The following is a 24,034-nucleotide window of genomic DNA, read 5'->3' as shown; positions in this document are numbered from 1 at the left end:
ACACATGGCGGGGGGGGAGGGGGAGTGACAGAGTGGGGAAAACAATATCCTGCTGCAACAGGAAAGCGGCCTGCCCCTAGTCAGCAGGCAGGCGCGCACCGACCTACTCTGCACACGCAAGTGGCAACCAGGCGAGCAAGAGATAGGAACGCAGGCTGCGGCCGGGGCAGCCTGACGGGGTCCTGGAGCCCGGATGCAAGATGGCGGCTCCCATGGCAGGGCGGCTTGCGGCGCTGGGCCGTCGGCTGGCCGCTCCCGCGCGGGCCTGGCTGCCCGGGTAAGGTGCTGGCGGCGGAGGCTGGGGGCTCTTGGGTAGAGTCACGCGCTGATGGAGGAGAGCTGCTGCCGGGGCAGGTGGTCAGGGAGCCCCCCCCCCCTCCCGCCTGGGCCCTGTTCTCGCGGAGGGGACAGGCCGCTCTCCCCCTCCCCGAGCTTCGGCCCTGCTGCCGGGGGAAGAGTGGGCAGCGCGACTGGCCCCCCCTGACCTGAACCAGGGGAGGAGAATGGGACATTCAGGGGCGCTGGAACAATTTGTATAGTGGGGGTGTGCAGCCATTGAACCAAGCTAAACCCTGTATATCAGAGTACCCCAAACTGTGGGGTGCGTTCCTCTTGGGGGATGCAGAGGAACGTGGGGGGGGGGCGTGGCTGGGGCCTAGGCCAGCCCCCATGGGGGTCAGGGAGGGAGTGCCACCCAGCTCTGCTCCTGGCCTTATGCCCTTTCCTGTCCCAGGGCCCCCAGCTGTGGCCCCAGCCTCGGCCCCCTTACTCCTATCTGTGTCACCCCTGGAGCTGTGACACAGGGGTGGGGCACAGACTGGGGTAAGGGGGGGTGACCCTGAAAAGTTTGGGGACCACTGCTGTATATCATAGAAACCACTTTAAGCCAGTATGTGTAAGGCCAGCCTCGCACCCTGGGATCCTTTGTGGGGGAAAGATTCATTCTAGTGATGCTTAGTAAGGCAATGGCGCTTCCTATCTTCAAAGCTTTGTGCATGCACTAGCCGCTCCTCGCAGCACCCTGGGGAGGATGGCAAGTGAGTGTGTTCCGGTGGTGCTGCCCCACTGCAGTGTAAGTGCCACTGTAGATTTTGGTCTCTTGAGTTGCCAAGTGTCACTCATTATGGATTATTTTAAAATCCTTTTTAGAGCATCCAGGGAGGATTTTGCTGGGTGTTTCAAGAAAATGCTTGAAATCTCACTTATTGACATTGACCTAGCTTTGCCTGTTACTCCAGTGGAGTGATTTTTCTCAACGTTTACTCTGCTTTCAAAGTCTTTCTGCTCTTCGTCTGTGCTGCCTCTCAGGCCTGGAACCAATCTCTCCTCTCCTCATTCAAATCCTTTCTTGGAACTTGCTTCTCTTTTAAAGCCCTTCCATTGCTATTCCACCAGTGAAAGATGTGGGCCGGTATAAGAGCGGCTCAGATGTATCGTTGTCCCTATACTGCTAACAGCTTTTAAAAAAAGTTTCACTGTTAATGTGGCAGGGGCGTGTGCTTTTGGAGCAGGAAGCCCTACTGTTGCTATGACGTTCTGAGCAGTCACGTTAGGCTGCACAATGACAACCAGGAAGTCCTAGATATTTGTTTCTTTTGTGAAAAATGGTGTTCCCCAAAACATGTTTATTTCCCACTCCCTCTTGTGGATAGCATTCCCCTTACCATACCCTGTGGTCTGTTCTTTCACTATGTTTTTGGTCTGACTTTAGTCTCCCATCCTGCAACTGGTTTTATACAGGTGGAAATTTGCACCCATGCAGATCCAGTTGCAGGATTGGGACCTTTGATTTCAAAGGGTAACCAGGATCTTTGTTACTGAGGGTAGGTACCTTGTCTCTGTATTTGTCTGTAAAGCACTGTGCCATCTTGTGTACCTCTATTAATAAAGTGGCAGACAACTGCAGGATAATTGTGATCAAAGCAATATTGCTGAACTGGAGACTCCAATTTGTATGTTAAAGCTCAGGACTGCCACTTCTGTTTTCTTCCTTGAACTTCAGTTGTATTTTTTGCTATTGCTATTCTTGTATGTACTTTTAATTACTATAATAATGTTTGCAAGTGTACCCCACTTTAAATAATGAGCCGGATCCCATTTCCATTGAAGTTAAAAGGGACCAGGATTGGGACCAGAATTTTAAATTGCTCCTAGAATTGAACCCTTTTGCATTTATTATTGTGTGGATTGTATCCTGGATACATTATTAATGTTACATTATTTGGAGAGGCTTTGGTGATAGGATCCAGAGGTAACCGTATTCTTCCCCTATACCTCCAAAAAAAACCCATAGTTCCCTGTTAACAGTAACTAAAGGGAAAGCAGCACCCTATTTAGGACCCCAGGACAAAGTACATCTATATAACTTGCTTTTACAGAGGAGCTGTTTATAAGAAATGCTCCCCCCCCCAATCTGTCAAAAGTATTAAAATAACATTACTCTTTAACCAAGATTTGTTTGTATTGAAACCAGTGAGAGGTGATGGCACTTGGAACCTCACAGTTTCAGGCCTTTAACTTTTTTCAGACTTTAGGGCTTGTGGGATTAGCATCCCTAGTGCCTGCAGAGAAAGGGGTTGGCAGCCTCTCAGGAGTTTTCTGTATATCCTCAGGGGGAGGGGGAGAGAGGGCACCATTGCTGTTTGGGAGTAGCTCAGGTGAGTGATTGGCAGAGAGGGAGAGACGGCATGCTGCTATCCAGGCACTATATTCTTGTTGGTTTTATATTAATTATTAACTTTAACATTCAGCAGCTTATGGGTGACCAGAAGTTCATTATTTGCCGTGTGGGAATTTTTAGACCCTATTGATATTGCAGTCTCTTTCAGGAAGGGACTCTATTACAGTGTGTTTGTACAGCACCCAGCACAATGGGCCCTGATCCTGACTGGGGCCCCAGAGCAATACTAGAATACAAATCATGCTAATAAAGGTGGAAGGGTGCATATCCCCAGTACCAGTCTCTTTCCCTGTCTGTTCTGGGACTTGTTCCATAACACTGGAGATGGACTTGGTGAGCCAGACTGAGGAATGCTGTATACAGCGATGTCAATTTACAGACCCCTTCATCCCTTCTTACTCTTTGCAGGTTGACCCAGGTGAGATGGAGCCGGTATGGCCCCAGTTACCTCGAACCAGAAGTGAACAAGGAGGTGAACCGCAAACCCCTGGAGGAGCTGTCCGAGGAGGAGAAAACACAACAGGAGCTCAAGGCCCTCCAGCCCATAAAAGCTACAGCTTCTAATGTCACCAGCTCGGTGTTCAGTGACACTACAATCAGGTCAGAAAGCACAGTCTCCTTTGTTACAACACCAGCTGTCTCCCAAGGATCAAGGACAGTTTATCCTGCTCCCACTGAAGTCACTGGGAGTTTTGCCATTGACTTCAATGGGAGCAGGACTGAGTTCGTTGCTCAGAAGGGCTGAGCAGCCACAACCCCGGTGGACGGCTAGAGGTCAGCTCCTAACAGGATCATGTCCACAGAATTCTCTTCCCCTCTCCAGAATGAGGGCAGCAGATGAGTTGGATGCAGAGGTTTGTTAGTGAACTCTCTCTGCCTGGATAGGGATTTGCTGTTTAAATTTGAATAAATAGCTCTTATTATGAAACAATGTAATGGATGGAGTAATTGAGGGCTCTGCTGAGCCCACTACTGCTGAGAAGTAAAGCCATTGCAGTGCCCTCCCCCCCATGCCTTTGTCTACCGGGCTGCCCATTGCCTTCCTGTTACTCTGTGTAATCCAGGGGTCAGCAACCTTTGGCCCGCGGCCCGCCAGGGTAAGCACCCTGGCAGGCCAGGCCGGTTTGTTTACCTGCCATGTCTGCAGGTTCGTCTGATTGCGGCTCCCACTGGCCGCGGTTCGCCGCTCCAGGCCAATGGGGGCTGCGTGAAGCTGCGTGGGCCAAGATATGTGCTGGCCGCTGCTTCCTGCCACCCCCATTGGCCTGGAGTGGCGAACTGCGGCCAGTGGGAGCTGTGATCGGCCGAACCTGTCGATGCGGCAGGTAAACAAACCAGCCCCGCTCACCAGGGTGCTTACCCCAGCAGGCCGCGTGCCAAAGATGGCCGATCCCTGGTGTAATCCCTTTATTTGGGTTAATCTCTTCCCAGGAGGAAGATCCATTGAATAATAGTGGTTAAAGATGAGCACAGCCACCCAAATCCTAGCAGGGATAGGATTTAATCACAGGAACAACACAATTAGGGACCTCTCGTGATGGAACCAGAGTTCCAATTATATCATGTTTGGTTTTGTGCTTGCAGTAAATTCACCAACATGATGATGAAGGGAGGAAACAAAGTGCTGGCCAGATCCATCGTTACACAGGTGAGGGGACTGGAATCTCTCGTGTTTAAATATTACATGCCAAAAAAATGCATTAAAATAACCTTATTAAGCTTGCCAAGGGAATCACTCAGAAGTTATGAAATGCCAGAAGTAAGGTTGCCTGTGCAGAGCTTGTCCCCTCTGCAATCAAATCAGGTCGCTTTCTCCATGCTGCCTGGGCCAAGTAGGAGGGTCATTGAGAATACAGGAGAGACAGGCTCCCTGCTTTCAGTTCCAATGCCCAGCACTGGCACAGACCGCAGCAGCACAGAGCTGCAATTGCAGTGAAAGTCTTACTCAGCCTTGAGATGGAGCATGCCTAGTGCACATGGAATATAGCTGCTAAGCTCTCGCTAGTATCTACTGAGCATGTGCAAACTGCAGTTTTCTTCAGTGGTTTATAAATTGGCCACATTTGGGTGAATTTTCACAGGGATGGCAAAAGGCACATCCCTGACACAAAGACCACCCACCTTCCAAATTTGAAGTCCCTGTTCCAAAGCAAGGGAGCACTAGAGCTTAAAGAAAAGGTTGCAATAATTTTTTAACATGTACAAAATGTTTTTTCCCTAGCCTCATTTTCGGAACTGTTCTGGATAAAATTTTCCCCCAAAAATTCATGCTGAGGCAGACACCCAGCATGGAAAATGTCAGCCCAAAGAGTTGAAATTTGGCCGAGTTATAAGCAACTGAAAATAGTGGTTTTATGAGAAGTGTTGGGCAACACTAATAACAGGTGGATACTTCCTTTCTATAATATTAATACTTAGCACTCTTTATCTGAGGATCGTTAGTCTCTTCACAAAGAAGGGGGGTATCATTATCCAGATTTTACAGGTGGTAGCTGTGATACAGAAAAGTCTAGTGACTGGCCTAAAATCAGAGAAGACAACTGTGGCAAAGCCAGGCATCAGAACCAGGTCTCCTGCCTCTCAGGGCATCCTTGACTGTTCACTGAACCAGGCTGCCTCCCTTTGGGCATTAGTTGATGTGGAGCTGAAGTCTAGAAGACTTCTAATTTCTTCAGTACAGACCTGCCCCAACTTAATGGGCTTCAGGATTCCTGATTTAGGGGGCATCCACTAGTGCTGTAAAGGATAGTGTGTGTTGCACGGTCAGAATGTGTTGGATGATGGGTATAAGTTGACCAGAAAAGTGGTGACTGCAGCATAGTAGTAGTATATGTAAACTGGTGTAACTGATACGCTGAGGAGGTGGAAGTGCATCTTGGGAAAATCTAATAGGCAGTTGTAAGGTGAGAGTGGGGTCAGTATTGCTTTATCTCTTCTCTGCTTCCCCCCATTTGTTGGTGATCACTGCTACACTTCACACCCACCAATGGGCTATAAGAGGGGAAACCAGTGAGGACTGGACTCCAGCAGAGGAATATGTCTGAGTGTGGAAATCTGGGGGTAAGGAGGTGAGGACTGAGTAAAACCTGTAGTTGCTCAAGAGCACCTCCTACTGGCCTACTTAAGGTGTAGTAGGGTGGAATCCTCCATGGCCCAGATTTCTCAAATGAAGGGGAGGGTGTGTCTGAAATTCTTGATTCTAACTTCACTCTGGAGTGGAGTAAATCCTGTAGGGAAGGCAACTGTACACTGAGGAGCATGGGCATGTTTCCTTGTGTTTGTATTTAGACCCTAGAAGTCATTAAGAGGAAGCAGATTGAGAAATACCATCAAGCCTCTGAGGAGGAGAGGGAGAGCATTGAGTGCAACCCTTACATCATCTTCCATCAGGCACTGAAAAACTGCCAGCCCGTCATTGGGCTCTGCAACGTCCAAAAAGGAGGCAAAACCTACCAGGTAAACAGAAGAGGGATCTGAAGGCCAGCCTAGGCTAGAAAGAATTGGACAGGGGGCAAACTACCAGTGTCTTTCCCACCTCTCCCAAAACCTGCTTGCATTTCCCTTGGAAGTACCATTTATTATCATCTGTATTATAATGGCAGAATGGGCGTCTGATCTTGGCTGGGGTCTGTAAGTGCGGAGTGCTGTACTTACCCATAATTAGAGAGAGTTCCTGCCCCAAATCACTTGCAATCTGAATGGATAAAGTGTGGGAGGGGAAACTGAGGCACAGGGAGGTGAAGTGACTTGTCCAAGGTGACACAACCTATCAGTAGCAGAGCCAAGAAACCCCCCCCAGGTCTCTGGAATCTCAATCTGATGTCTTATGGCTAGACCATGCTGCCTCTGTGTAGAACCAGCAGAGCAGTTCAGCCCCTGCAGAAGGCAGGTTAGCACATAGAAAAGGTTCATAGAGAGACCTTTGGTTTATTTAAAGCCTTGACAAAGGCTGTCTCTTCAGCTCTCCTAATTACGTAAATGCACCTAGATAACTCATGGGATTGTTAATTAAATATGGAGTGCTTCACCAACCTCCTATGCAGCCAATAAATTACTGCCCTCTGCTGGTTGATCAGAGACCTGCGGGAAATAGCTTAGTCAAGTTCCCATAGACAAGAGTCTACATCGCAAAAACCAGTCTGTAAGTGGCAGTGTCTGCAATGAGGACAAGAACCAAATGGAACATCCCTCTAGTCCCAACAGGTGGCTACCGCTCTTGGGGAGGTTTGAGGCTGCCAACATGGGAAATCTTGCACTGCTGTGCCTGATCTGTGGATTGATAGAGGCAGACAGTTTGCTGCTGCTGGAGTTGGAGTGGAAGGTTTCACCAATGCTAAACTCACTCATGCTTGGCTAGAGTTAATTTCTTCCCACCCCCTCAGCACCAATCACTTTTTAATCACCTGGGAGTGTTAAACAATTGAAAAAAGTTATTTCAGTATATGGTCCTATTGTGGGGTAAGGCATTTTAACCGTGCTACTGCTTGAATGTCTGCTAGGTCCCAAGCCCTCTGAAGGACAATCGGAAACGCTTCCTCGCCATGAAGTGGTTAATTACTGAGTGCAGGGAACATAAGCATCATCGGACATTCATGCCTGAAAAACTATCCCAGGAACTGCTGCAGGCCTTCAACAATGAGGGCCCTGTGATCAAGAGAAAGCATGACATGCACAAGATGGCCGAGGCTAACCGGGCGTATGCCCATTATCGCTGGTGGTAGGGGACCCCCTGAGAGCAAGAGAGACCTTGCCTTATGACAAGAACATTTCCTCACACCCCTATACTTGTGGAGCCCAGACCTGTGACGAAGCAGCCTCTGTCTACTTTCTGCAGAGATGATGTATAGGGGAGGTTGCCTGCCAGCTTCTGTTAACTGCTTCTTGGCTGGGTCCTTAAGCAGAGAAAAATCAAGATGAAAAATGCATCCACAAAAGCTTCATTCCCTTAGATGTTTTTCTGAGCAACACTATAAAATATCCTCTTTCCTCCACCTACCTTTCTGAGGGCAGGGGAGGGGATGTCTTCAAGTCAGTCTACTAACATGATAAACAAGTTTTTGCTCGTTAGCATCCAAGCTGGAATGTATTCTACATTGTGAATGTTCTTTGTGTGTGTCAATGCCAGAGACAGAGAAGCACCTAGTTTGAATTTTAGATTGTTGCAATACTGTCTGTTAGCAGAATCATTGTTTGACTGAGCACATGTGATCTGGATGTTAATGAGAAAATAAAAATGGAACCTCTCTATCATCCTCAGACTGACTGTCACCACATCCTAGTGCTGGCTGTCTGCCTTAGGGTTTTGTACTGATGCCCATCACTCTACCAGAGCAGCGGTATTTCTCAGTCCTCTAGTGGGTCAGCTAAAGGAAGGGTTATTCTCTAGGAGATGCCTTCCCACCTACACTCGGCTAGACAGAGTTGAAATCCTTCTCTTGTCCTGTAAAAGAGCTGCTAGCACTTCTGTACCTGTTGTGCTTTGCTGGAAAGCACAGAGCACTTTTGCTCACTGCAAAGGAAAAGACTGATAGTTTGAGGAGGATGGGGAAGAATTCAATACCACAAACCTTGGCCTCTGTTTTGATTTAAAAATCTAATTCCGTGCTCACAAGCAACTCTGCCACCCTGTACCAGAGGAAAACTAACACATGGCAATCTTACAGAAGAGATCTTTGTGTCCTGTTTGTAGCTACCTCCATAGTAGCCCAACACCCTAGAAATGTTACAAAGCAAGAGCTCTGTAGAGAGAGAAAACATGGTGTTCATTAGTGGAAAACTTTTATTAGAAAAAACCTCAATAGAACATTTATTTGTCCTTTGCCTGTCCCTTTTGTCAACAGAAATGTACAATATTGAAGTTCATTAAATTGTTTTTTTGGAAAAAATTCCATAGTGGTTACTATATAAAACTCATAAAAACAGTTTCTAGCTACATGTGCTCAAGGAAATTGCTGCTATGATGTACACTAGCTGGCTTCTCCTTCCTCCAGAAGCAGGTGTTACTTCTGCTGTCCATAGGCACCCAGCCTGCCAGAGGGCAGGGTTGGGAGAAATAACAATTGATTGCCCATGTAAAGGGCTCAATCATGCTCCCATTGATTTCACAGGGAGCAAGATGAGACTCATCCTGGAGGACTGTTTTTAAAGCTTGGTTTGTGTGTTATGGGCACGGATTCCATGTGGCAGTAAGCAGCAAAGAGGGCAGTTTTCCAAATAAGCTGCGAAAGCTTTTCCTTCCACTTGTCTCAACTCTGTTGGTGGCTGACGGAGTTGGCACATAAGAGCTGATCTCAGTATAAACCATTGGCTGTGCTTTCCTGACTGCTAGTGTAAAATGCTGTTTTGAGCTGGAAGCTGTGGATACAGTTAATCAACAGTTTGAGAGGCATTAATTAACCTGAGCCATAGATAAAGAGAATGGAAGCTCTGGCTAGGTTAAAACTGCCCTTGCCCCCCAATCAAACTGTCCCCCGTTGCAGTCCAGTAAAGACACAGTACGAAGGGTCTATTGGGAGTAAACAATATAAATCCTATTTAGAAAAAGCATTAGAAAAATGTTAACTTAAAAATATCTGAAACATATTTGTGTGACGTTTGCTCGTGAAAGTGCCAGGGTGAAACTTTGAGCCACTGAGTGAGTTAGTTCTGGCTATGGAAGGTTTAATCTGTGACTTCACTGTAATAGTATTTTTGAGCCGCATCTGTCATCTTCCAGTCTGCAGCCCGGAACTCTATGATCTCCAGCAACAGGAGCTGAGAGAGTGAGCTGAGCCCCTCCTCCAGGAGAAAACCATCTCGGAGAAGGGAGAAGAGCTCATCCATTGGCTGGGAGTTCATCTTCTCCAGCTGTTCACCAATGCGGTGCAACTGCAGCACCAGGCAGTCCACCTTAAAAGAGGAAAGGGAAAAAGCCACCTTAAGATGGTGTGGGGGCCTATGGTGTTTCTAAATAGAGCTCCTGCCCCATCACCTCTAAATTAATCCAGGCTGGTTCTCCCCACCTTGTTCCCCTGTATTTCTTTCTACTACATCCACTTTCCTTAGGAAACTGTTAGTTGCTATCAATCTCTGGTAGTGGCTAGGAACCTGGATGTTGATAGCTGCTCGGAGGGGGCTCTCTGGGAAGGAGGGGTGTCCATGAGATCCTACAGCTTCACACATGAAATTGCTGAAGAAACATGCTGGCAGCAATTCACACCATTAGACCTGCATCAATTTATGTTGAGGCTCCCAGCAAGTGGCAAAAGCTGGATCAACATGTCCATAGAGCGCCTTCAAGGGGTGCAGTATAAGCACCTGAACAGACAGAACTGTCTGAACCATGCTCTGTTTCCAGGGTGACTTGGATTCTTTTGACCATACGCTGGTTGCTCTCACATAAACTAACAAGGAACAGCACCTGCGCTACGAGCAGGAGGCTCGTAGGGCTGAGTGCTTGAAGGGTATGTCGTGGCAGGATGCCAGTGACTTATGAACGTTGTAACAGCCCTTGGGTGGTTTCAGTGCCTTTGGCATTCAGAGGCTCTGATCACTGCACAGCTACATCAGCCACGGTCAGATCTGGAGCGTGAACTAAAAATGTTTGGAATGGGGGAAGAATGGAACTGTGGTTGCAACATAAGTATGGATGCACCAGCACCTCCATAATTCCTCCATTCGGGGCTGCGGGGAACTTCCCACCTGACAAGCCTCCCTTGTTCCCTGCCCCCACTCCACTTACAATAGGTACGAGGGAAAATAAGTTCTGTTCAGCTCTGTGCCTCCCTTTTGGTCCAGACATTGGTTCAAACCATTCTCAGCAGCCCTTACAGGACAGTATTTTTGCCAGTCACTTGGCTGTACAAACTCTCCTTGCATGTTAGCATCTCACCAGCGCTCACCTCCTCCTCCTTCTTCAGGCTATCAGGTTGCGCCAGTCGGAACAGGCATTCATAAACTGGGTTCACCAGCGCCATCATGGGCATGTTGTTCACCTGTTAATGGGCCAGATGCACATATCAGCTCATGGGTAGAGGAGGCAGAGTTTTATTTTTAAAGAATTGTTCCCTCACTGTTCTCAAATGGGAGGGGAACTGCTCCCCTGGAAACGAGTTATGGTGGCACTCTGGCTCAGGCTCCTGTTGGCAGGATTTGCCTAAGAGACCATATAGAAACATCTCCCTTGGTCAGAGGACCAGGGATCTTTGCATGGGGCAATGGTACCAACCGAGATGGGAAAGTGATGCAAAAATATACATTTTCCAGAAATATTTGATTATATTTTAAAATTAATTAGCTACACCCATGCTTTCCCCCCACATTTCAACGGTGTTCACAATCCTTTCGCCTTCACTGCCTGCCAGCATCTGAACCCATGAGTTCTACGAGCGCAAAGCTCCCAGAAAGCTAATTTCAGTATGCATGCTGGGAGGGCTTTAGCACTCGTCCAGTCAGGGAACAGGAAAGAATACCATGCAATTTCCCCAACCAATCGCAATTAAGCAATGGGACTTGAATTTAGTACACTCGAGATCAGTCGGAGCAAAGAACTCCAAAAAGTGTGTGCCAAACGACCAATAAAGGCATGTGCACCAGTTCCAGGACCTGTGAGGGATGCTACATTTGTTCAAGGTTTGTTTGTTAAGAATTATTTGCTCAGCTCTACATACCGACAACTCTTCCCTCATCCCCTACTTTATTGATAAGGGGAACAGCAAGCAATGGCCTTCAATATGCAGAGGGGAACATAACAATTAGTGAAGAGCCTGAACTGTAATGTTTGAATGCAGATCCCCAGCCCACACAAAGTGTAAGGGGTTCAGAACCAAGATTTTTGGGTTTAGCCACAAAATTCAGAATTCGCTCCAAGTTCCAAACCCCTGCCCCTAACTCAGGAGGGGTTTGGTTCAGTTCCTCTTTAGGCATGAGGCAGCAGATAGGGATGTCCTCTGCATAGGCACCTTACCCTCAGGTAGTCAAAGATGTTACAGATGAAGGTGACGTAACAGATCCATGCCTGGGGTGAGCGGGCTCGCAGCTCTTCCCGGTCCTTATACTCCTGCTGCAGTCGGTTAAGCAGACTCCGTCGGAAAATGCTCTGGCCCACCTGCTTGCTCTCTGCCTAGGACCCCAGAACAGCGAGGAAAGGGGAGGACAACAATGTGGGTACCCACATTACTAGGGTCTTTACATATCATTCATCATCAGACTCCCATTGTTGCACAACGAAAGATGATTGGTGGGAGTCTAACTGCATGTGGAGTTGAGGCTACTGTCATGGCCTGCACATCCCTTTCCATTCTCTTCCTCTATTTCACTGCTTCGCTGGAGCTAGAGAATCTCCTCCCAGCATGCAGAATTCCACAGGCCAGCCTCACTCCTGATCTTATGGGAAGAAACCATTTCAATATGCTGGATAAGTTCCTCTGCCATGAAGGCCACTGCCCCAAGACTAGGGAACCTCTTCCAGTTCAGCCTGAGAAACTGTACTCACACACATGGGGGCAGGTTTGGATTTCTGCATATCTCTGGCAGATGGGGCAAGCGGTGGAAATATTGGTAGCCTCTGTTAAAACGTTTACAAAGACAGAGAGGAGCTGGTCTGGTGGTCAGAACGCAGGACTGGAAGAAAGGAGGTGCTGGGTTGTATTCCCTGCATGACCTTTTGCAAGTCTTTCCTTCTGTGTGCCTGAATTTCCCCTTTCTTTGAAAAGGGGATGATACTCCTCTAGAGGGTGGCATTGGAAGGCTCAGTAGTGCTAGTAAAGTGCTTTGCAGATTAAAAGTTCTCTGTAAATGCTGTAGGACTGAGGCAGGCCCAGCTGAGACGCCAGGATACCCACTAGCACTAGCTGTGATCCGGAAGGGCAGGCTGTGTGACTCACTAAGGATTTGTTGTCAGCATGCTGACATCTTCTCACCTGGATGATGGTGTAGCAGATGCGCCCAGCCTCCTTACTGAACACACAGTCTTTGAGGGACTGGTCCACGATGATATTAGCCACTTTCTCCAGATCCACACAGCTGGGGTCTGCAGGGAAAGAGATGATACCGTCAGTGCCGCACACTCACTTCCCAACACTGCACAGATTCCCCACTTCACACCCTCCCTGCTCGTGCTTCAGAACACCAGGAAAGCAGCTAAGGTGGGAGTGTGTTGTGCTACCATGCTGCAAGAACTCAGGCTCACTCCCAGGCTGGCAGGGACCAGAGGCAGCTATCTCAGCTGCTGTAGCCCCCCTACAGACTGCATCAGGGATGGCATCTTCAGAGGGTACTTAGCCTTTTTTGACAGAGACTGTCATCACAAGGGGAGGGGAAGAGGATAAGAGTGAGAGTAGGGGGCTAGTTTAAATTTGAGCTGAATGGGCAAATTTTCATTGTGCTTTGAATATAGATGCTATAGCTGAGAAGCAGGGCTGGCTTTTCCCTATGAGGCCGCCAACCCCAACCCCTCCTACCTGGGCTTTTCCCTAAGAGACCAAACTTCCAGAAAGTGAAAAAATTGCTGAAAAAAGACAAATGAATACGGCAGTGTCTGTTAAGTGTGTGGCGGGGTCTGTTAAGCCCCTGATGAGAGGAGAATGCTGGTAACAGGCTGAGGAGTGACCGGAGCAAGGGTACAAGAGTCAGGACATTTGCACTTTATTCCTGCTTCTGCCACCAACTATCTGTGAGACCTTGGGCAAGTCACTTACCCTCTCCGTGCCTAAATTTCCACACCTGAAAAACAGGCAATGATTCTATACTGCTCTAATTCACAGGGGGCTGCAAGGGTTAACTAGTTAATGCCTATAAAACCCCTGGAAGACACAATGGAACTTCACAGTTGTCACTGTGCTACACCAGCAGGGCCACCTGAAACTACATGGTGACAATGGAGACAGAAATTGAGATCCTTCTGCTCAAAAGCAGAAGCCCTAGCCACTTGAGCTACAGGAGAATTTGTTAGTGGCATAGGGCCTAAAACACAAAAGACCAGTTCTAATTCCACCCAGCTGGGAGCAGTAGTATGTATATACACAAACACATTCTACAGTTATTGTAGGCAGAGCTCTCAGCGTTGCCTATAGTTAAGGTTGCCCTACACCAGTGGTATCCAACCTTTTTACGCCCCAAATCACTTTTTGAATTTAAGGGCAACCCACGATCTGCCCCGCTCCTTCCCCAAGGCCCCACCCCTTCCCCAAAGCCCCGCTCTGCTTACTCCATCCCCCCCACCCTCACTCACTTTCACCAGGCTAGGGTAGGGGTTCAGGAGGGGGTGCGGGCTCTGGCCTGGGGCCAAGGGGTTCACAGTGTGGGAGGGGGCTCTGGGCTGAGCCTGGGGCAGGAGTGCGGGGGGGGGGGGTTGAGAGGTGCAAGCTCTGGGAGGGAGTTTGGTGCAGGAGGGGGCTCTGGGCTGGGGCAGAGTGTTAGGATGCAGGAGGGGGGTGTGGGCTCTGGGAGGGAGTTTGGGTGCAGGAGGGGGCTCTGGGCTGGGGCAGAGTGTTAGGATGCAGGAGGGGGTACAGGGTGCTGGCTCTGTGAGGGGGTCAGGGCTGGAGCAGGGGGTTGGGGTGCAGGAGGGGCTATGGGGTGCTGGCTCAGAGGGGGCTCAGGGCTGGGGTGCAGGAGGGGTTTTTTCGGTTCTGGCTCTGGGTGGGGCCTGAAGGCTGGGGCTAGGGGTTTAGGAGGGGGTTTGGGGTGCAGAAGGGGGCATGGGGTACTGGCTCCAGGAGGGGCTCAGGAGTGGGGGTTGTGGTGTGGCCTTCCGCCAGGCAGCACTTACCTCCGGCGGCTCCCCGTCTGTGGTGTAGCATGCCTGCCGCTAAGGCAGGCTCCCTGCCTACCCTGGCCCCATGCTGCCCCCAGAAGGGGCCAACGTGCCCCTGCAGCCCCTGGAGGGGGGGGGGGGAACGTGGCTCTGCGTGCACCGCCCCCGCAGCTCCCATTGGCCACAGCTCCCCGTTCCCAGCCAATGGGAGCTGCAGGGGCAGCGCTTGCAGGCAGGAGCAGCGCGTAGAGGGAGACCCCTGCCCCCCCCTTGGGGACGCGCTGGCCATTTCTGGGAGCGGCGTGGGGCTGGGGCAGGCAGGGATCCTGCCTTAGTGGCAGCCCTGCTGCACCACCGGAGATCGTGATCGACCAGTTGGTGACCACTGCACTACACTTTCCATTATAAGACTTAGTTTTCAGCTGCTAACTTTGCCAAACTCAAGCTGTTTGGCATGACATTTTCTATATTGGATGCCTGCCTCAGGCTGAAGTTTTTGAAATATTTCAGCTAAAATGGTTCAGCTGTTTCTAAGAATGAAATTAGGGGAAAACATGTTTACTCATGTTAAAAAATGTCCTACAACTGTTTAGTTGAGATGCTGTAGTGCAGGGTCTCCATGCTTTGAGGCGCAGACTCACACATTTGGCAAGGGGGGTGGCCCTGGTGCTGGGGAGTAACATGCCACCCAAATTTGGCCAAATTATAAACTCCAAAAAAACCCTGAGTTTACACATGTTCCATTTGTACACAGTCCCACATGACATTCTCATAAGCAAACGAGGGAAACGTGGTCTAGCTTAAAATTATTATAAAATGGGTGCAAAATTGGTAGAAGGACCGTAGCCAAAGAGTAGTTATCAATGGTTTGCTGTCAACTGTGAGGATGTAATACTGCGGGGTCAGTCCAGGGTCCAGTACTATTCAATATTTTAATTAATGACTTGGATAATGGAGTGGAGAGTATGCTTATAAGTTAAATTTGTAGATAACACCAAAATGGGTGGGGTTGCTAGAACTTCGGAAGACAGGATTAGAATTCAGAACAATCTTGAAAAATTAGAAATTGGTTCTGAAATCAACCAGATGAAATTCACTAAAGACAAGTGCAAATCAAATGCACAACTACAACATGGGGAATAACTAGCTAGGCAAGAATACTGCAGAAAAGGACCTGGGGGTTATAGTGCATCACAAATTGAATAAGAGTCAACAATGTGATGCAGCTGCAAAAAAGGCTAATATTCTGGGCTGTATTAACAACGGTATCATATGTTGGACATGGGAAGCAACTGTCTTGCTCTACTTGGCACTGGTGAGGCCTTAGCTGGAGTGCTGTGTCCAGTTCTGGTTTCCACACTTTAAGAAAGATGTGGATGAACTGGAGAAAGTCCAGAGGACAGCTACAAAAATGGTAGAAGGTTTAGAAAACCCGACCTCTGAGGAAAGGTTAAAAAAAAAATAGGCTTGTTTAGTTTTGAGAAAAGAAGACTAATGGAAGACCTGCTAACAGACTTCAAATATGTAAAGGGCTGCTACAAAGAGTACTGTGATCAATTGTTCTCCATGTCCAGTGAAGATAGGACAAGAAGTAATGGGCTTAATCTGCAGCAAAGGAGATTTAGGTTAGCTGTTAGGAATTACTTTCTAACTATAAGGATAGTTAAGTGGAATCTAAGGGTGGATGTGGAATCCCTACCATTGGAGGTTTTTAAGAACAGGCTGGACAAACACCTGTTGGGGATGGTCTGGGTTTACTTTGTCCAGCCTGAGCGCAGGGGGCTGGACTAGATGACCTCTCGAGGTCCTCCAAGTCCTTCAGTTCTATGATTCTATACTTATTAGAAACTTGTTAGAGACTGGTGGAGAAATTCTCTGCCAATTCTGGATGTACTGAGCATGCGTCAACCTAGGTCTGCAGGAGCTGGTCAGGACTCTCCTTGCAACTGTTTCTCCTGGCTGTCAGAGGCCACTGTGGCAGCAGGCACAAGAACTGAGAGCAGGGAGACACTCTCCCTTGTGCTCTCAATGCTGCCCCTGTGGTGGGCCCAGGAGAAGGAGGAAGCTTCCTGACTGCAATGCAAAGGAGCAAGGAATGGGGTGGCAGGGGGGAAAAGGGAGATTGCAGGAGCAAGAGGTGGGGAGAAGCAGAGGGGGAGCCATTGCCAGAGGCTGAGAGAAGTACAGAGGGCAGTGGAGGAAGGTGGGAGAATATATAGGCACAAAGGTGGAGGGGCAGAAGCAGGGCCGGCTCTGGCTTTTTTGCCGCCCCAGGCAAAAAAGCCTCCGCCCGCCCCATCCGCCCCCCCCCCGTGGGGGGGGGGGGCGGCGAGCCCCGGTGGGGGCTCCGCTCTCCCGCGGGGGGGGGCGGAGCCGGGGGGGGGGGGGGCGGCGAGCCCCGGTGGGGGCTCCGCTCTCCCGCCGGGGGGAGGGCGGCCGGAGCCCCGGGGCGAGGGTGGCGAGCCCCGGCGGGGGCTCCGCTCTCCCCCCGGCGGCCGGGGGGAGGGCGCCGGAGGGGAGGGCGGCCGGAGCCCTGGGAGGAGGGCGGTGAGCCCCGGCGGGGGCTCGGCTCTCCCCCCCCCCCCCCGGCGGCCAGAGCGCCGGGGGCAGGGCGGCGAGAGGGCGGCGAGCCCCGGCTGGGGTTCGGCTCTCCCCCCGGCGGCCAGAGCGCCGGGGGGAGGGCGGCGAGCCCGGCTGTGGCCCCGCTCTCCCCGGCGGCCCGAGCACCGCGCCGCCCCCCTCCAGGTGCCGCCCCAAGCACCAGCTTGGTTGCCTGGTGCCTGGAGCCGGCCCTGGGCAGAAGGCAAGGTAGGGGGGTTGGATAGGAGCAAAGGGAAGTGGGGCAGGAGGAGGAGTGGGAGTGCAGAATGTTGATTATTTGCTGAGGGGGATGAGGAAGTAGGTAGGGATGACTCGGAGCATGGGGGAGACAGACAGCAGATGGGGGGACCGGGCAGGATCAGAGGCTGGGGTAGGAGTAGGGGGATAGTAGCAGGGTGGGAGAGCAGAATCTGGGATTGGGGGAGAATAGATAGAGAGATGGCCAGTGGATTGGAACAGAGACCGTTTGAGGGCAGAAAGATTATAACCACTAGAGGACATGCCCTTCCAGAATCTGGAATTGAACTCAGACAACTGTGCCTTAAATCTCAGGGAGGAGGTGGCAGGGAGTAGAGATTGTGCGTTCCAGCACTAGCTCACCCATGGTGGGGAAAAGGTCTTGGGGGCCAAGCAGCAGCGTAGTGGCATTTCTGACATAGCTCTCCTGTTCAGAGCCATCAGTGTTAACAAGACAAAATGGAATCTGGTTGTTCAGGCATGATCTGCCAGCCAGCCTGGGCATGGAAGCCATGCCATGGGGGCTGGAAAGACAGGTGCTTGCTGACCTTTGAGAGCAGTTTTCAGTAACTGCTGCGTCTCAGTATCGAACGACTGTATTTTATACTCTTCTTTGCCCGTGTCTCCCATGTCTGGCCTGCTCCGACAGCGCAGTTAGGGAAGTGGCTGTTAGTGGCAAACCCTGGAGAAGAGATCAAACACGGCTTAGTTAAGCAGGGAGATGGGCGAGGGTAAGTGTAGGTGTTTGTGTTGCCATTTGGGGAAACGCTGGAGCACTGTATGGTTTAACCAATTCACTAATGTAAAGAGCACTCCGTTATTTTGGGGTTGTAAGATTTTTCCAAACTCCAACCCCCAATCCTGCGAAACCATCATTATTATTTTTTATAATCCCTGCCCTCTGCCACACTTTAACAAGGGGTCTTTGGCCAGTTGGCTCTCTTTGGTAGCCCATATATTTTCTGATATAATAACCCATTTAAACTGTTGATCTGCAGCTTCAGAAACAAACAGCCCATCCAGAGGCAACAAAAACACGTATTTTAAAGGGAGAAACAGCCTGAGCCTGTCACAGGGAAATGCACACAAGAGCACGGCACATTTGCTCGCATGTGGCTTTGAACCTACAATTCAGCTAATTTTGCTCAAAGACACAGGGAAGATTCAAAACATACGGATGATCATCCAGTCCACCTCCCCCCTGCACTGTCAGTTAATAGCAGAGCTGCTTTCACACAGTGCCATTCCAAACTCATTGCCTTCAGAGGGGCTGTGCCAGAGATGAATCTTGCTCAGAGTGGCAAATAGAGATAGCGAGCAAATTCTACAGCCAACAACATTATTAAGTCTCTAGTCTCCTTTAGAGCTCACATTATTCTCCCTTGTACGAAATGATCTTAGAAACTCCTGGGTTTTCCTCTGCCTAGTTATTTTGGGGGAGTCGTCATTTCACATACGCATCCAGTCTTACCTAATATGAGACCAGCCACTGGTCGGTGCGGCACCAAACGTTTGCTGCAGGGCTGCAGTGGCCTGTGTCACAAACACTGGGAGGGCAAATGTCCAAGTGGAGCATTCAATGGGTTTTGCCAGCTCATCAGAATTCCACAGTCACTGTGCAAACAGCCTAGGAAGCAGCTATCAGGGATTAGCGAGATGAAGGCCATTGTCCTTAGAGGGACAAGGCACATATCTAAGTTGCTGTGATCATATAATACCCGCAATACTTCCTTGGCACTGCTCTGGGAGGCGGGGGGACCACACCCTTCTGTAAACCTGCAGCTGCCACCTACTCTCTCCCTGTTTCCCGTAAGATGTCTGAGATGGAATCTTTTCTAATGCACCACACAACATGTTACCTGGCTTGGAGCAGTCAGATCTATAAAATTAGAGGGTTGCACATACTGCTTAGGTAGGTCAAGCTGAACACCCAGCTGGGCCCTCACCCCCATCTGGGCAGCACCCCCCCTATAAGAGGGGGTTGCCAGAATTAAGAGGGTATAGCCCTGCAACCCAAAAGCAGCCTGCAACAGGCTGCTGTAAGTTAGAGCAACCCGTAAATGCTCTAACTTAGACAAGGGCCATTTTGGTTCTTGGAGCTCCCAGAATCTGGAGAGTGCAAAGGTGGGGTAAAGCCACCTTTGCTCGCCGCTCGGCTGCACCCGAAGCACAGCACAGAATCAGACCCAGTCATTGCAAGTTTCCTGTTTTCAAACACAGTAGAGACCTTCTAGCTCTCTCACAACTCTGTGCCTGACTATATTCTGGACAGCGGAACACACTCCTAGTCGAATATGTTGCCTGCCTAGAGACTTGGGTTTAGATATAGTTTATGCCCCCTAATGCATTTATAAGGAGATAGGAGCTTCCTTTTGATTTTACAGCAATGTTTAATTAGCAAACATTTTCTGGTTCTAAGTTACGGAAATTCACACAAGTTACAATCTCTTGCTCCCTGTCCACAAGGTGTGTCTCTTCCAGGTAAACTCCCCCTGGGTCTTATAACATGTACTTACTCAGAGCTCTGTGCGTATTCTCAATTAAATCATCTCCGTGCCAGAACTAAAGTAATATCGTCAACAATAACTGAACTTCAGTACGCACATGATTGTGCTGTAGTTGCACCCTCAAAGAAGGATCTACAAACAGCCCTTAATTGCTTCTGTGAAGCTTACAAAAGCCTAGGACTAACTCCGAACATCAGCAAAGCAAAAAGTTCTACACCAGCCAGTCCCCGGTCAATCATCAGACCCAGCAAGGAAGATCTACATTGAAAAAGAAGAACTGGAAAATGTAGAATACTTTGCCTATCTTGGCAGCCATTTCTCACAGAGAGCAGACATAGATTCAGCAATGATGACTCACACAGAGCTCTGTGTGCAGTCTCCATTAAACTTCTCTTTCCTAATGAGGATGTGATGTCATTCCACTGCCTCAGGCAGAGCTTCATGAATGGTTGGCACGGTAAGCAGTAGTTGTAGTCCACTTTCTGATTGCTGAGTCTGGGCTGGCATTTTGACACACCCTGCATGGTAACACTGTGCAGCACTTCCATCTTAGGCTGCAAGCTAGAGCGCTAGGAGGCTACAGGATCTGGTTCTCCCCTAGCCTTTTTCCCCTGAAGCATCACACCATTGCTAACACTGACAGAGCTCCCCACCAGTGGTCGCCTTAGTGTAAAGAGTGCATGGCTGCTGGCCTTTTTAACCACTGCATCAACTAACCCTGCTCAAAGCAAATGCGGATGGCCAGATAGACACCGCACTGGCATTTTTACTATCGAATGATCCTACTGTGGCTAGCACGGGTGGGATGTTTGGGGAGAAAAGGCCCTGTGAAGACCAGCCATGAATGCTCAGCATAATAAACAACAAATCCCAGTTGTGTTCACTACTCCTGAGTCCCATCACTTCTCTGTTACAAGGGACACCGCAGCATCAATGACTCTCAGTGCAATGAAGATCACAGAACAAAGGGGAGCAGGGAATGCAACACCCAAGTCTTTAAATCAAGATTGGGCATCTTTCTAAAAACAAGATCGCCTAGCTCAGCCACAATATATGGCAGCGGTTGTCAAACTTTTTGAGCTGAGCCCCTCTTTGAGTTACAATTTTTGGTTGCACTCCCTCAGATTTTCAGGGCGGGGGAAGGCGCATGCGATGGTCTCTTGGGGCGTAGCCATTGCTGGGCACCGAAGTGTTGACACTGACTCACAGGCTGGGTGGCCCGCTAAGGTGAGTCAGGGGGTGCAGGTGGTGCTCTCTCCTCAAGCCCCATCACCCACAGCCAAAGCCTGAGCCACTTGGCATCACTACTCGCACCCCCGAACCCATGCCCCACAGTGTGAAAACCTCTGACATATGGGCTCTATGCAGGAATCAGTGGGTGGGGGTCTCTGGCCTCTGCGATGCAGGGGGTCAGACTAGATCAAGGGTTTTCAAACTGGGTGTCAGGACCGCTCAGGGGGTCACAAGGTCATTACATGGGGGGGTCACGAGGTGCCAACCTCCACCCCAAACCCCGCTTGCCTCCAGCATTTATAATGGTGTTAAATATATGAAAAAGTGTGTTTAATTTATTATGGGGGTCACATTCGGAGGCTTGCGATGTGAAAGGGATGGCCAGTAAAAAAGTTGGAGACCCACTGGACTAGATGATCATAATGGTCCCCCTCTGGCCTTAAAATCTATGACTGCATTCAAGTATCTGCCACCTAGTCCCAATACCCCTCTCGCTTGTTAACGTCAGCATTTGGCAGCCAGTTCAGTAGTGGCCAGCTATGCAGCATGACTCCAGTTCCTTGCACAACGCAGATGGGCAAGAACAGAATACAGGGGCTGGGGCAGACACATAATTTGTGGATATGAAGAATGGAGCTTCTATTGACTGACAACCAAACACCCCCATTGGCCTCTCAGGAATTTCAGGCCACACCTTGAGACTTCACTTCTTTTATTAAATCCTCTAAAGACTCACTCAGTCACGTTTCTCCTCTTGGTCCTCTCTCCCTGTCTCCCACCACAGAATATCTGGGCCGGAGCACGGTTGCTGCTCATTCTCCAGAAAGAAGAGGATGAGAGTGTTTCAGAGGATGTGGTGAGAGCACCCAGAAGTCAAGTGGGTTGGCTGGAGAGAAGGCTCAGCACTCTTACTAACTGGGCAAGCACTCAGCTTCGTCTGAGCCTGCTCAGGTTTCTGGGGAATAGGAGGGTCTCACCCCTCCAAATGGGGATGAGCTGCCAACTGAGTGCAGAGTGAAGCCACTTACCAGCCCCAGCATGTGGGATGCTGCCATGACTAGAAGCACATCACTCTACACAATGCACCTTCATAGGTTTAATGCTGCCACAAGGAGGTGGGGGGATGAGCTCCAGGAATTACCCCTGCTGCCTACCTTCCACACCCAAACACTGAGCTTCCCAGGCCTGGATCAGAGATCCTCAGAAGCCCAGGAGAAAATAACTCAACCTAAGAAGATAACAAGTGATCCCACCAGTAATATGTTTCATCCGTCCCTGAAGATCCTTTACCCACCACAGAAGAATCATTACATGGCTGCTGGGGAGGAGCAGGATAAAACACAGGACTTGGTACATATGAAACTGTCCCGAGCAACTCAGTTGGCTGCTGGTTCCTTGACATATTTTATAACACTGCTGTGGGAGCCCCACCTCCACTACTCCCAACTATATCCTGTCAGTCCGATACCAGCCTCCCCACATTAGAGCTCAGCAAAGGCTCCATACAAACAGTAAGAGTGAGCAACAGGATTGAAGTTCCCTCACTCAAGTGACTGACTATTAATACCCTCCCCAAATCTTGGGGCTCATCTCCTGACATGTGGGCAGGGAAAGCAGTAGGGCAGTATAACAGGGCTCTCCCAACATTAAAATCTCTGATTCCAACTAAAACCACCACAAAAGAGAGGAAGGATAGTCCCAGTGGTTTGGATACTAGCCTGGGTTCAACTCCCTTCTCTACTACAGCCTCCCTGTGTGAGCTCAGGCAAGTCACAGTCTCTCTGTGCCTCAGTTCCCCATCTGTAAACTGTCCTGCCTCATAGTGTTGAGGATAAAAACATTAAAATTGTGAGGTGTTTAGATACTTTGGTAATGAGAGCCATGAATACCCAAGATAGACCAGGGAGTCAAGATTTTCCCCTTGCCAGGACTAGGTTATCTATAATGTGTGTGGGTGTGGCTGGTGATAGTGGGGTTGAAGGTCCACCCGGGGGGGGGGGGGTTTAAATACCCAGAACTTGCTGTGGGGTGGTTGATATACTTTACAACACAATTTTAGGGGCATGTCTCTCTATCCATTTACGTTTGAAGAAGGAACCCCATCACCATGGTACCTAAACAGCCACCTATATATTAATTTACAGCAGGGGAACACTTTCCCATTGTTTGTCAGCAGGAGGGGGGAAAGATCAGGATATCAATGTAAATTTCAAGCATAAAACAATTATGAAAGTGCCTGCCCTATCACCTGTTTTTAGGAATTTATCTATCTAGGTTAGCTGGTTAAGAGAAAAGTGATTTTAGGCCTCAAAAACTACAGAAAAATTGCCTCAAATTATGGCCACCATTAAATTACAAACTCTCTCCCTGGATAAGGAAAAATAATAAACAAAAAATTTACTGAAAAAGCCTAGAACGGGACCAAGGAATTAGGTGTTTGGTTTGCTTTAAAATCACGATAGCAGTCGAGAAAATAAGCAGACAAATGTCCCGGCTTGAAAAATAATTGCTGCTCCACCCAAGAGAGGCAAAAGTTTGTTTCTGAAACTAACCAGAGCAGCCCAGCCCAGACAGATTTGCAAATGTCACCAACCTGCTCCGGCTTTTCTCTTCACTCTCGGGGAGAGTTTTCTTTTCAGGACTCGAGCGCTCGCATCTTTGGTGCCTTATTTGCATAGAGAAGAACCGCCCCTACCCCTAATTCTTCTTGCTTTCAGGTTCGGGTTTTTGGAGATAGATCAGGAAAAAACCTAGCGCCAAGAACAGCAGCAGCAGAAGCAGGAAAGGCAGGAGCTCAAGCATGGAATGCAAATGCAAGATGGGCATCCTTCTTGCACTCGCCCCTCCACCAGGAAAGCGCCCTGCGAGACCCCAGCTGGCAGGATCAGGCGGAAAATCCCAGCTGCTGCTCTTACTTTTCAGCTTCTTTGGGGTCAGTGATTGCCACCAGGCGGATTCTTTCCATTGCAAACCTGCGGGTTTCCTCTTAGGTCATTTCCTAGCAGCCAGAGCCAAGGGGAGGAGGGACTTCGGAGTGCTGAA

General features: G+C 49.4%; 2 protein-coding genes across 3 annotated transcripts; one reads left to right on the top strand and one right to left on the bottom strand.

The window, feature by feature from the left end:
- Nucleotides 1-200: 200 nt before the first annotated feature.
- Nucleotides 201-7,925, top strand: MRPS7 (mitochondrial ribosomal protein S7). Its single transcript, XM_065416187.1, has 5 exons — nucleotides 201-277; nucleotides 3,089-3,280; nucleotides 4,265-4,328; nucleotides 5,969-6,136; nucleotides 7,180-7,925. The coding sequence occupies exons 1-5, from the start codon at nucleotides 201-203 to the stop codon at nucleotides 7,399-7,401; spliced, it is 723 nt and encodes a 240-aa protein (XP_065272259.1). The 3' UTR covers nucleotides 7,402-7,925.
- Nucleotides 7,926-8,441: 516 nt separating this feature from the next.
- On the bottom strand, nucleotides 8,442-23,986 carry MIF4GD (MIF4G domain containing). 2 transcript variants are annotated; one of them, XM_065416188.1, is made up of 6 exons: nucleotides 23,586-23,986; nucleotides 17,801-17,934; nucleotides 12,580-12,689; nucleotides 11,625-11,780; nucleotides 10,561-10,653; nucleotides 8,442-9,568 (listed from the first exon to the last, which is right to left on the bottom strand). In XM_065416188.1, the coding sequence occupies exons 2-6, from the start codon at nucleotides 17,880-17,882 to the stop codon at nucleotides 9,341-9,343; spliced, it is 669 nt and encodes a 222-aa protein (XP_065272260.1). In that variant the 5' UTR covers nucleotides 17,883-17,934; nucleotides 23,586-23,986; the 3' UTR covers nucleotides 8,442-9,340. The 2 variants fall into 2 exon arrangements, with proteins under 2 accessions (XP_065272260.1, XP_065272262.1); XM_065416190.1 differs by having other exon boundaries at nucleotides 23,908-23,986.
- Nucleotides 23,987-24,034: the final 48 nt, after the last annotated feature.

This window comes from Emys orbicularis, chromosome 13 (assembly GCF_028017835.1).
Source record: "Emys orbicularis isolate rEmyOrb1 chromosome 13, rEmyOrb1.hap1, whole genome shotgun sequence".
Taxonomy (NCBI): Eukaryota; Metazoa; Chordata; order Testudines; family Emydidae; genus Emys; species Emys orbicularis.
The sequence above is the reverse complement of the archived record's forward strand: the minus strand, read 5'-3'. Positions and strand labels throughout refer to the sequence as shown.